This window comes from Coregonus clupeaformis, unplaced genomic scaffold (assembly GCF_020615455.1).
Source record: "Coregonus clupeaformis isolate EN_2021a unplaced genomic scaffold, ASM2061545v1 scaf0378, whole genome shotgun sequence".
NCBI classification, from domain to species: Eukaryota; Metazoa; Chordata; class Actinopteri; order Salmoniformes; family Salmonidae; genus Coregonus; species Coregonus clupeaformis.
In genome coordinates, this window is record NW_025533833.1 from 260,001 (window position 1) to 272,982 (window position 12,982).

General features: G+C 42.2%; 1 protein-coding gene across 1 annotated transcript; it reads right to left on the bottom strand.

Annotated features, from left to right (window-relative positions):
- Nucleotides 1-1,899: 1,899 nt before the first annotated feature.
- LOC121581330 (keratin-associated protein 4-9-like) lies at nt 1,900-2,688 on the bottom strand. The gene has a single exon (XM_041896859.2). The coding sequence runs from the start codon at nt 2,686-2,688 to the stop codon at nt 1,900-1,902; it is 789 nt and encodes a 262-aa protein (XP_041752793.2).
- Nucleotides 2,689-12,982: the final 10,294 nt, after the last annotated feature.

Sequence of the window (12,982 nt, forward strand, 5' to 3'; positions counted from 1 at the left end):
TGTCTTTTATACAGGTAACAAACTGAGATTAGGAGCACTCCCTTTAAGAGTGTGGTCCTAATCTCAGCTCGTTACCTGTATAAAAGACACCTGGGAGCCAGAAATCTTTCTGATTGAGAGGGGGTCAAATACTTATTTCCCTCATTAAAATGCAAATCAATGTATAACATTTTTGACATGCGTTTTTCTGGATTCTGTCTCTCACTGTTCAAATAAACCTACCATTAAAATTATAGACTGATGATTTCTTTTGTCAGCGGGCAAACGTACAAAATCAGCAGGGGATCAAATCTTTTTTTCCCCCTCACTGTATGTCTGTCTCTTGGTGTTTATGATGTGTTTTATTCAACTTTGCTTTGTTTTGTTTTTTACTGTAACTCTTGGTTTCACTGATAGGTTCTTCGCTGAGGTGGTTGCAATGGCTTCCCTAAGTAATATAATGCATTTCGTTTCAGCATATCTTCCATGTGCTTCTGAACGCGCAGTGAAGACCATGTTGTGTTGTGCCATGATAATAACATACTGTCGATCTGATGCTGAAGAAGACTGACTTTCACAACAAAGAAACTGTTTTTAGTTCCAGTAAAAAAAAAAAGTCATGCTGTCTGCCTCTAACCAAAATAATATAACAACCGTTCGGACTCTCAACAGATCTTAGCATGGAAATAAACTAGACGTCTTGGCTTCCTCGCTCTGTGGCAAGACTTTTTAGATTTAGTCTTTCTTAACAGCTTAATTGTACGGTTTAAAGAGGTGCTAGCTGTTCCCCCTGTCTGAGTGAGTAGAGTGAAGGTAGGCACTGTAAGTGTTCATGGTATGCATATTCTGAGCCAACAGTAACCAAACCTAGCTACTAGCACAATAGAGATCCGCCGTGTTCCAAATGGCACCCCATTCCATATTTTAGTGCACTACTTTTGACCGGGGGGCATATAGGGGGGAATAGGGTGCCAATTTGGGACGCTGGCCTGGATTCTGTTGGTACGGGGTAATGATTTGTTTGATTTAACGCACACACACACATACAGGCAGGAAGGAATTTACACAGATGATAAATACTTCACAATGTGTCACATTCAGTCTAGTCTGCACTTGTTTTGCTCCACCCCCCCAACGGGATGAGGAAATATTTATGTATTTTCCATCACATAAACAACATAGTTAATCACCTTTTACAAGACTGACTGGAGAATACTAAGAAAGGGCTGATGCAAAAATGAAGTAGTTTAGGGTCCATTTTGCATATTCAAAATAAAGCTCTCAATGTTTTGTCACACATGTAGGCATGTGTCCTGGTTATGAAGCACTGCCCTCACTAAAACCCTCACAGGACTCTGACTAAACACACACACACACACACACACACACACACACACACACAGAGACTCATTCCATGGATGGTTTTTAGAGAGAGTTACTTGGGGATAAACTGAACTGGACACTGTTTACTGTCAGCGGCTTAGTCCTGGTCCAGCCCGTCCATCAGCTATATACCCCTACACACTTGGTTTCATTGCAGCTGTAGATCCTGCTTCAAGACTGAGTCAACACACTCACAGACACACACAGGATATGGGGGTACTGAAAGCTGGGGTGTGTTGGTCCTATACTGTAACACAGAGTGGGAATCAGCCAGTCGGTGTGTTTTAGACTGCATGGGTCTGGTAGGAATCAGCCAGCCAGTTAGTTTCAGACTGCATGGGTCTGGTGGGAATCGGCCAGCCGGTGCATTTCAGAATGCGTGTGCTCAGGCCGGGTTTGGAGTTGCAGCCAGTCAGTGTGTTTCATTGGTTACTGAATGATTTAAAGAAGCATAACGTTTTCCCCTTTTTGAGTGTTTTCCTGCAGTATTCATGTGGGTTGTAGCTTTGACTGAATGTCTTTATAACAGCTCTGTGTTTAACAAAGAGTGGAGGGTCTCTCCATAGCACAGTCTGGCGCCTGCTTCCTCCCCTCGTGTTTCTCCATGCAGGAAGGAATGTTGCACTGCTTCCTCCCCTCGTGTTTCTCCATGCAGGAAGGAATGTTGCACTGCTTCCTCCCCTCGTGTTTCTCCATGCAGGAAGGAATGTTGCACTGCTTCCTCCCCTCGTGTTTATCCATGCAGGAAGGAATGTTGCACTGCTTCCTCCCCTCGTGTTTCTCCATGCAGGAAGGAATGTTGCACTGCTTCCTCCCCTCGTGTCTCTCCATGCAGGAAGGAATGTTGCACTGCTTCCTCCCCTCGTGTCTCTCCATGCAGGAAGGAATGTTGCACTGCTTCCTCCCCTCGTGTTTCTCCATGCAGGAAGGAATGTTGCACTGCTTCCTCCCCTCGTGTTTCTCCATGCAGGAAGGAATGCTGCACTGCTTCCTCCCCTCGTGTTTATCCATGCAGGAAGGAATGTTGCACTGCTTCCTCCCCTCGTGTTTCTCCATGCAGGAAGGAATGTTGCACTGCTTCCTCCCCTCGTGTTTCTCCATGCAGGAAGGAATGTTGCACTGCTTCCTCCCCTCGTGTTTCTCCATGCAGGAAGGAATGCTGCACTGCTTCCTCCCCTCGTGTTTCTCCATGCAGGAAGGAATGCTGCACTGCTTCCTCCCCTCGTGTTTCTCCATGCAGGAAGGAATGTTGCACTGCTTCCTCCCCTCGTGTTTCTCCATGCAGGAAGGAATGCTGCACTGCTTCCTCCCCTCGTGTTTCTCCATGCAGGAAGGATTGTTTATTTGTTTTGAAGAGCTTGAAGACCGGTTATGTTGAAATGGTTCAGGCTGCATGTATCATTATACTGATTGTCACAGGGTAATTTACACCATTACCCCAATGTGTCGACTACATACAACTTTCGAAGGCCTGTAAGTTAGTTTTGAAAGACAGGGACAGTATGTTACCGTAAAATCCAAAGAAACTTTGGTTTAACAGTACATTACTGTAAACTGTACTTTTGTTTTTTACAGTAACGTACAGGTAACTGGCTGCCAGTAAGTTACCGTAAAAACATCAGGATTTTTTTTTACAGTGTATAGTTTAGTTATACCATAAGACCTTGGACTATAACATCAGTTAGTTTTTTCCACTGAATCATACGTTATGTACTGGGGGTAATTAAATGTGAAGCTATTTGGCATTGAGTGGTTAAATATTAGCTCTTTGTGTGGCATTATCTTTTAGAAGTTACGAGAGGGGAACCTTTCAAATTAATTTGGAAAATATCTAATTCTCTGGCACCGGGTTTAACCTTTAAACGTGGCTTCTATCAAAACACATAGACGTGGTTGACCAGGGGTCACCAGTACACATGGAGGAGCTGTCTTGTGAAAGTCGACCCAAAACGTCCAACCAAACAAATTACTGTTTGCAAAAATGTCTTCGATTTTCATAGACCGTGTGAACGGTAAACTGATTGGACCGTAGATGTGATTCCAGGTGAGTAACATCCGTGTCGTTTAAACAGAAGCCTTAAAAGGAAGCCGCTATTTATCATACAGGACTAGGCATCCTGTCTCTGTGTAGAAGCCTCCACAGCTCCGCTCCCTTCTCTCCTTCTCTCCTCCTGGCTCCGCTCCCTTCTCTCCCTCCATCCTTCTCTCCTCCTGGCTCCCGCTCCCTTCTCTCCTTCTCTCCTCCTGGCCCCCCGCTCCCTTCTCTCCCCCCCCTCATTCTCTCCTCCTGGCCCCCGCTCCCTTCCCTTCCCCTCTCCCTCCCTCCTTCTCTCCTCCTGGCCCCCGCTCCCTTCCCTTCCCCTCTCCCTTCTCTCCTTCTCTCCTCCTGGCTCCCGCTCCCTTCTCTCCTTCTCTCCTCCTGGCCCCCCGCTCCCTTCTCTCCCCCCCCCTCATTCTCTCCTCCTGGCCCCCGCTCCCTTCCCTTCCCCTCTCCCTTCTCTCCTTCTCTCCTCCTGGCCCCCGCTCCCTTCTCTCCTTCTCTCCTCCTGGCCCCCCGCTCCCTTCTCCCCCCCTCATTCTCTCCTCCTGGCCCCCGCTCCCTTCCTTCCCCTCTCCCTCCCTCCTTCTCTCCTCCTGGCCCCCGCTCCCTTCCCTTCCCCTCTCCCTCCCTCCTATCTCCTCCTGGCCCCCGCTCCCTTCCCTTCCCCTCTCCCTCCCTCCTTCTCTCCTCCTGGCCCCCGCTCCCTTCCCTTCCCCTCTCCCTCCCTCCTATCTCCTCCTGGCCCCCGCTCCCTTCCCTTCCCCTCTCCCTCCCTCATTCTCTCCTCCTGGCCCCCGTTCTCTCCTTTTCACTATTCTTTCATCTCTAACCCGCTTGAGCCAAAACAAACATCATTATCCTGCTCATATGATTAAAGAAGAATACCTTTGTTTTCAGTCCACCCAGACCAGTAGTTTCTGATCACGAGCATTGAGTTGACTGAGGTGTCTGTGTCTGTGTCTGTGTCTGTGTCTGTGTGTGTGGAATTGGTCTTGGGAAATCAGTTTTCCTGTGAACAAGAGTTGCAGCATACAGATTGAACCATACTAATAGAGGAATCAATTCATTTCCCCATTGAAGTAGATGCAGATCCACGATGGACAAACAACAATTGTCAATAGAAAAAAGAAGTGCTTATTCCTGCATCCCAATAAACAACTTAACATACTTGTTCTCGTCCGTAATGTCTCTTCCTTTTGGAAAGATATCCAATAAATATGTTTGTTTGAATTGACCTGTCTGGAGTGATAACCCAATCCTGCATGTTGCGTTTCTAAGACTCCCTGAGTATCTGTTCTAAACAATCCCAAACAACAGCCCCCGCTGTATGAGGTCACTGACAGACTGAGCAATGCTCGGCATCCCAAATCAATATGGTTAGTTAGATTAGACATGACTTAACGATGTGTTAGAGGACCCTGGCTGTTTTATAGACTGATTTCATGGATATCCTGCTCCCAGCAGCTCTAAAAGGGACAATTAATCTGGGTGAAGCGAAAGGTTGTGTGTGCGAGTGTGTTTGAAAGAGACATTATTTAAGAGACTACTAAAATCAAGCAAGACTGCCTACATGAGCTAGATTAGACCACCTGCAGTTTACACGCACAGACAGAGGTATGTTTTATTCTAATTAAAGTGATCATATAAATGCCCTGGTTTATGACAACATCCATCTTTACTAACCATACCATATGATTAATACCTGACTCATATCCTCTGGTTCATTTTCATGTCTTCAATGGGGTCTTGGACAATGAAGCATCTATTCACTTGTCTAGACCGAATGGAAAAGGCCTGGGGAGCTCTTCAATCAACATGTGCTCTAATAACCAACGGATTGGGGTTCGCCCTCTTCATATTGGGAGAGGTATAGAAATGTATTTCCTAGAATGGGTAAAAGATCCTCTGAACCACGGCAATCAGCCACCTAGCAGAATGCCATTGAACCCCCTTAATGCATTGTTCTTTACAGTATTGTACTGTAATATAGAATTCCAGTAGCTAACTGTAAAATCAAATGCTGTAAATTGACATCAATGTGTTACAGTGCATTGCTTGAATGGGGATTTCCCATTCTAAGAGTTCTATTTCTATAGCAATAACTCCAGTAGAGGTCTGTGTCTAGTCTGTGGGTTGTTTCGAGTCACTGTGTGGTTAGGGTTGGGCTAATGAAACGTTCCTAAAGAGGGGGTCTGTCTCAGAGTGATGTGTGTGACCGCGTGCGTGTGTGTGTGCCCGTTCAGCCATTAACATCTACAGGATTGTACAGCTTGGGGAAACCGAGGGAGGTACTATGGGTAATATCAATTTGCTGCTGCCAGGTACTGGCACCATAAAGGGCCAAAAATGATGACAAGGAAAGATCCCATCACGCCCTTGAGGAAGGAACTCAACCCCTAAAACTGCTCCAGGGGGCACTGCAGAGCAGCCGACTGTATAGGCTATGTGTCTCCACAAGGTTAAACAAAGAGGCAATAGTGATAGACAGTAAAGCAATCTTTTCATAATCTTCTAATTCCGCAAGCTGGGTGTGATCCCATGACACAATTCAGCAATGGACCAAGTGATTTGAACAAAAAATAAAGATGATTGAAATAGCTGTTTTTGTTGTTGTCAGTCATGAGTCTTTCGGTCAAACTTTTCAAAGTATACCACACCCATGCTATTGTGATTTAGTGCTGAACTTTGTAGTTTTATGCATTTAATTTTATGTTCCATTCATTAAAATACATGGCAACATATATATTTTGGAATATATTTCCACACTATTTATTTAAATTCTGTATATAAACATGTATGTAGAAATATATGAAAATTGGCAATTTGATAATATGTCCATACATCTGTACATATTTAAATATACAGTACCAGTCAAAAGTTTGGACACCTACTCATTTAAGGGTTTTTTCTTTATTTGTACTATTTTCTACATTGTAGAATAATAGTGAAGACATCAAAACTATGAAATAACACATGGAATCATGTAGTAACCAAGAAAGTGTTAAACAAATCAAAATATATTTTATATTTGAGATTCTTCAAATAGCCACCCTTTGCCTTGATGACAGCTTTGCACACTCTTGGCATTCTCTCAACCAGCTTCACGAGGTAGTCACCTGGAATGCATTTCAATTAACAGGTGTGCCTTGTTAAAAGTTAATTTGTGGAATTTTTTTCCTTCTTAGTGCATTTGAGTCAATCAGTTGTGTCAATGTAGGAGTGGTATACAGAATATTTCCCTATTTGGTAAAATACCAAGTCCATATTATGGTAAGAACAGCTCAAATAATAACCCTGGAATGAGTAGATGTGTCCAAACTTTTGACTGGTACTGTATGTATTTGTACATATAAGTCTTAAACATTTTCGATATCTGTAATGTGCATATACAGTGGGGAGAACAAGTATTTGATACACTGCCGATTTTGCAGGTTTTCCTACTTACAAAGCATGTAGAGGTCTGTAATTTTTATCATATGTACACTTCAACTGTGAGAGACGGAATCTAAAACAAAAATCCAGAAAATCATGTTGTATGATTTTTAAGTAAATAATTTGCATTTTATTGCATGACATAAGTATTTGATACATCAGAAAAGCAGAACTTAATATTTGGTACAGAAACCTTTGTTTGCAATTACAGAGATCATACGTTTCCTGTAGGTCTTGACCAGGTTTGCACACACTGCAGCAGGGATTTTGGCCCACTCCTCCATACAGACCTTCTCCAGATCCTTCAGGTTTCGGGGCTGTCGCTGGGCAATACGGACTTTCAGCTCCCTCCAAAGATGTTATATTGGGTTCAGGTCTGGAGACTGGCTAGGCCACTCCAGGACCTTGAGATGCTTCTTACGGAGCCACTTCTTAGTTGCCCTGGCTGTGTATTTCGGGTCGTTGTCATGCTGGAAGACCCAGCCACGACCCATCTTCAATGCTCTTACTGAGGGAAGGAGGTTGTTGGCCAAGATCTCGCAATACATGGCCCCATCCATCCTCCCCTCAATACGGTGCAGTCGTCCTGTCCCCTTTGCAGAAAAGCATCCCCAAAGAATGATGTTTCCACCTCCATGCTTCACGGTTGGGATGGTGTTCTTGGGGTTGTACTCATCCTTCTTCTTCCTCCAAACACGGCGAGTGGAGTTTAGACCAAAAAGCTCTATTTTTGTCTCATCAGACCACATGACCTTCTCCCATTCTTCCTCTGGATCATCCAGATGGTCATTGGCAAACTTCAGACGGGCCTGGACATGCGCTGGCTTGAGCAGGGGGACCTTGCGTGCGCTGCAGGATTTTAATCCATGACGGCGTAGTGTGTTACTAATGGTTTTCTTTGAGACTGTGGTCCCAGCTCTCTTCAGGTCATTGACCAGGTCCTGCCGTGTAGTTCTGGGCTGATCCCTCACCTTCCTCATGATCATTGATGCCCCACGAGGTGAGATCTTGCATGGAGCCCGAGACCAAGGGTGATTGACCATCATCTTGAACTTCATCCATTTTCTAATAATTGCGCGAACAGTTGTTGCCTTCTCACCAAGCTGCTTGCCTATTGTCCGGTAGCCCATCCCAGCCTTGTGCAGGTCTACAATTTTATCCCTGATGTCCTTACACAGCTCTCTGGTCTTGGCCATTGTGGAGAGGTTGGAGTCTGTTTGATTGAGTGTGTGGACAGGTGTCTTTTATACAGGTAACGAGTTCAAACAGGTGCAGTTAATACAGGTAATGAGTGGAGAACAGGAGGGCTTCTTAAAGAAAAACTAACAGGTCTGTGAGAGCCGGAATTCTTACTGGTTGGTAGGTGATCAAATACTTATGTCATGCAATAAAATGCAACTTAATTACTTAAAAATCATACAATGTGATTTTCTGGATTTTTGTTTTAGATTCCGTCTCTCACAGTTGAAGTGTACCTATGATAAAAAATTACAGACCTCTACATGCTTTGTAAGTAGGAAAACCTGCAAAATTGGCAGTGTATCAAATACTTGTTCTCCCCACTGTATGTAAATATATTATTTTTCCGTATATTGTACTGTCTGTAGTAGTGGTTTACCAGAGGTGAGGCCATCTGCAGCGGTGGAAAAAATCCCTAACTGTCATACCTGAGTAAAAGTAAATATACCTTCATAGAAAATGACTCAAGTAAAAGTGAAAGTCACCCAGTAAAATACTACTTGAGTAAAAGTCTAAAAGTATTTGGTTTTAAATATACTTAAGTATCAAAAGTAAAAGTATGTATTATTTCAAATTCCTTAAATTAAGCAAACCAGACGGCACAATTGTCGTGTTTTTATTTATTTATTTACGGATAGCCAGGGGCACACTCCAACACTCAGACATCATTTACAAACGAAGCATTTGTGTTTAGTGAGTCCGCCAGATCAGAGGCAGTAGGGATGACCAGGAATGTTATCTTGATAAGTGTGTGAATTGGACCATTTTCCTGTCCTGCTAAGCATTCAAAATGTAACGAGTACTTTTGGGTGTCAGGGAAAATGTATGGAGTAAAAAGTACATTATTTTCTTTAGGAATGTAGTGAAGTAAAAGTAAAAGTTGTCACAAATATAAATAGTAAAGTACAGATACCCCGAAAAACGACTTAAGTAGTACTTTAAAGTATTTTTACTTAAGTACTTTACACCACTGGCCATCTGTACGGGGTAAATACGTCTCAGCCAGCCTGGCTCATGTTTGGGATAAACCATGCCAGATGTGGGGGGAAGATTTCATCTCTCCCGTTGCAATGGATTGGAAACAGATAATGAGATGAAATGGACCAATAAGCTTTCTCTGGAAGGAGCTTGCTGACCTGTTCTTCTTGAACACTTTTGGAAACCAACCTTCTTGTCTATTGTGCACTTTGTCATGTATTTGTATGTTTTATGTGGACCCCAGGAAGAGTAGCTGCTGCATGTGTAGTAGCTAATGGGGATCCTAATAAACTAAATTAAACCTGTTCGTTGAATAATATTTCTCAGATTGGAATGTAGTGTTGTATTCTGATTTCCAATCATGGAATTAAGCTACTATGAAATGTGAATAAACTGTGATGTGTTATTATATATATATATATATATATATATATATATATATATATATATATATATATATATATATATATATATGACATTCAAGAGTTGTTCCTATTCTACTCTATTTTATAGAGCTCGCCAGCTTGTAGTCCTAAAAACCGGAAATGAGTTACATTTACGTCATTTAGCATACGCTCCTATCCAGAGCGACTTACAGTTAGTGAGTGCATACATTTTCATACTGACCCCCCGTGGGAAACGAACCCACAACCTTGGCGTTGCAAGCGCCATTGCTCTACCACACCATGCTATTGTGATTTAGTGCTGAACTTTGTAGTTTTATGCATATAATTTTATGTTCCATTCATTAAAATACATGGCAACATATATATTTTGGAATATATTTCCACACTATTTATTTAAATTCTGTATATAAACATGTATGTAGAAATATATGAAAATTGGCAATTTGATAATATGTCCATACATCTGTACACATTTAAATATACAGTACCAGTCAAAAGTTTGGACACCTACTCATTTAAGGGTTTTTCTTTATTTGTACTATTTTCTACATTGTAGAATAATAGTGAAGACATCAAAACTATGAAATAACACATGGAATCATGTAGTAACCAAGAAAGTGTTAAACAAATCAAAATATATTTTATATTTGAGATTCTTCAAATAGCCACCCTTTGCCTTGATGACAGCTTTGCACACTCTTGGCATTCTCTCAACCAGCTTCACGAGGTAGTCACCTGGAATGCATTTCAATTAACAGGTGTGCCTTGTTAAAAGTTAATTTGTGGAATTGTTTTCCTTCTTAGTGCATTTGAGTCAATCAGTTGTGTCAATGTAGGAGTGGTATACAGAATATTTCCCTATTTGGTAAAATACCAAGTCCATATTATGGTAAGAACAGCTCAAATAATAACCCTGGAATGAGTAGGTGTGTCCAAACTTTTGACTGGTACTGTATGTATTTGTACATATAAGTCTTAAACATTTTCGATATCTGTAATGTACATATATGTAAATACATACTAGTACATGTTAAAATATATGTAAATATATTATTTTTCCGTATATTGTACTGTCTGTAGTAGTAGTTTACCAGAGGTGAGGCCATCTGCAGCGTTGGAAAAAATCCCTAATTGTCATACCTGAGTAAAAGTAAATATACCTTCATAGAAAATGACTCAAGTAAAAGTGAAAGTCACCCAGTAAAATACTACTTGAGTAAAAGTCTAAAAGTATTTGGTTTTAAATATACTTAAGTATCAAAAGTAAAAGTATGTATTATTTCAAATTCCTTAAATTAAGCAAACCAGACAGCACAATTGTCTTTTTTATTTTTTTATTTACGGATAGCCAGGGGCACACTCCAACACCCAGACATCATTTACGGCTAGCCAGGGGCACACTCCAACACTCAGACATCATTTACGGCTAGCCAGGGGCACACTCCAACACTCAGACATCATTTACGGCTAGCCAGGGGCACACTCCAACACTCAGAAATCATTTACGGCTAGCCAGGGGCACACTCCAACACCCAGACATCATTTACGGCTAGCCAGGGGCACACTCCAACACCCAGACATCATTTACGGCTAGCCAGGGGCACACTCCAACACTCAGACATCATTTACGGCTAGCCAGGGGCACACTCCAACACTCAGACATCATTTACGGCTAGCCAGGGGCACACTCCAACACCCAGACATAATTTACGGCTAGCCAGGGGCACACTCCAACACTCAGACATCATTTACGGCTAGCCAGGGGCACACTCCAACACCCAGACATCATTTACGGCTAGCCAGGGGCACACTCCAACACCCAGACATCATTTACGGCTAGCCAGGGGCACACTCCAACACCCAGACATCATTTACGGCTAGCCAGGGGCACACTCCAACACCCAGACATCATTTACGGCTAGCCAGGGGCACACTCCAACACCCAGACATCATTTACGGCTAGCCAGGGGCACACTCCAACACCCAGACATCATTTACGGCTAGCCAGGGGCACACTCCAACACTCAGACATCATTTACGGCTAGCCAGGGGCACACTCCAACACCCAGACATCATTTACGGCTAGCCAGGGGCACACTCCAACACCCAGACATCATTTACAAACGAAGCATTTGTGTTTAGTGAGTCCGCCAGATCAGAGGCAGTAGGGATGACCAGGGATGTTCTCTTGATAAGTGCGTGAATTGGACCATTTTCTGTCCTGCTAAGCATTCAAAATGTAACGATTACTTTTGGGTGTCAGGGAAAATGTATGGAGTAAAAAGTACATTATTTTCTTTAGGAATGTAGTGAAGTAAAAGTAAAAGTTGTCACAAATATAAATAGTAAAGTACAGATACCCCGAAAAACTACTTAAGTAGTACTTTAAAGTATTTTTACTTAAGTACTTTACACCACTGGCCATCTGTACGGGGTAAATACGTCTCAGCCAGCCTGGCTCATGTTTGGGATAAACCATGCCAGATGTGGGGGGAAGATTTCATCTCTCCCGTTGCAATGGATTGGAAACAGATAATGAGATGAAATGGACCACTAAGCTTTCTCTGGAAGGAGCTTGCTGACCTGTTCTTCTTGAACACTTTTGGAAACCAACCTTCTTGTCTATTGTGCACTTTGTCATGTATTTGTATGTTTTATGTGGACCCCAGGAAGAGTAGCTGCTGCATGTGTAGTAGCTAATGGGGATCCTAATAAACTAAATTAAACCTGTTCGTTGAATAATATTTCTCAGATTGGAATGTAGTGTTGTATTCTGATTTCCAATCATGGAATTAAGCTACTATGAAATGTGAATAAACTGTGATGTGTTATTTTATATATATATATATATATATATATATATATATATATATATATATATATATATATATATATATGACATTCAAGAGTTGTTCCTATTCTACTCTACTTTATAGAGCTCGCCAGCTTGTAGTCCTAAAAAACGGAAATGAGTTACATTTACGTCATTTAGCATACGCTCCTATCCAGAGCGACTTACAGTTAGTGAGTGCATACATTTTCATACTGCCCCCCCCGTGGGAAAACGAACCCACAACCTTGGCGTTGCTAGCGCCATTGCTCTACCAACTGAGCCACACGGGACCCAGTTACCTCTGGTTCGTTCAGCCATTCCCGGGGAAAATGTATGGGGAAAGAATAGGGGTGTGGGATAAATGAGGTTAACACAGAGTTAAGAGATAATATCAGTCAGTTAACGTGACATTTATGAATTCTGAAGCCTTAATGTGCTTTATGAGCTAAAAAATAAAAAATAAAAAAAATATTCAGAAAAAATGTCATTAGTTGATGAAGATTATCTCATATAACAAAACGTATAAGATCTCCTAAGCCTGTGTTTACCACAGACCTTATTTTAGTCATTTATCCAAAAACCATCCAAAAACTCCATTCATTTCCCAATAGGCTTTGGCCAACGAATCATGGCGGAGTTGGTGCCTACAAAACGATGCCGTTACTATTGCTCTCTATTCGTAGTGGTTTC

Excerpts from the sequence above, each read along its gene's own strand:
- LOC121581330 (XM_041896859.2), bottom strand. The coding sequence starts at position 2,688 with ATGGAGAAACACGAGGGGAGGAAGCAGTGCAGCATTCCTTCCTGCATG.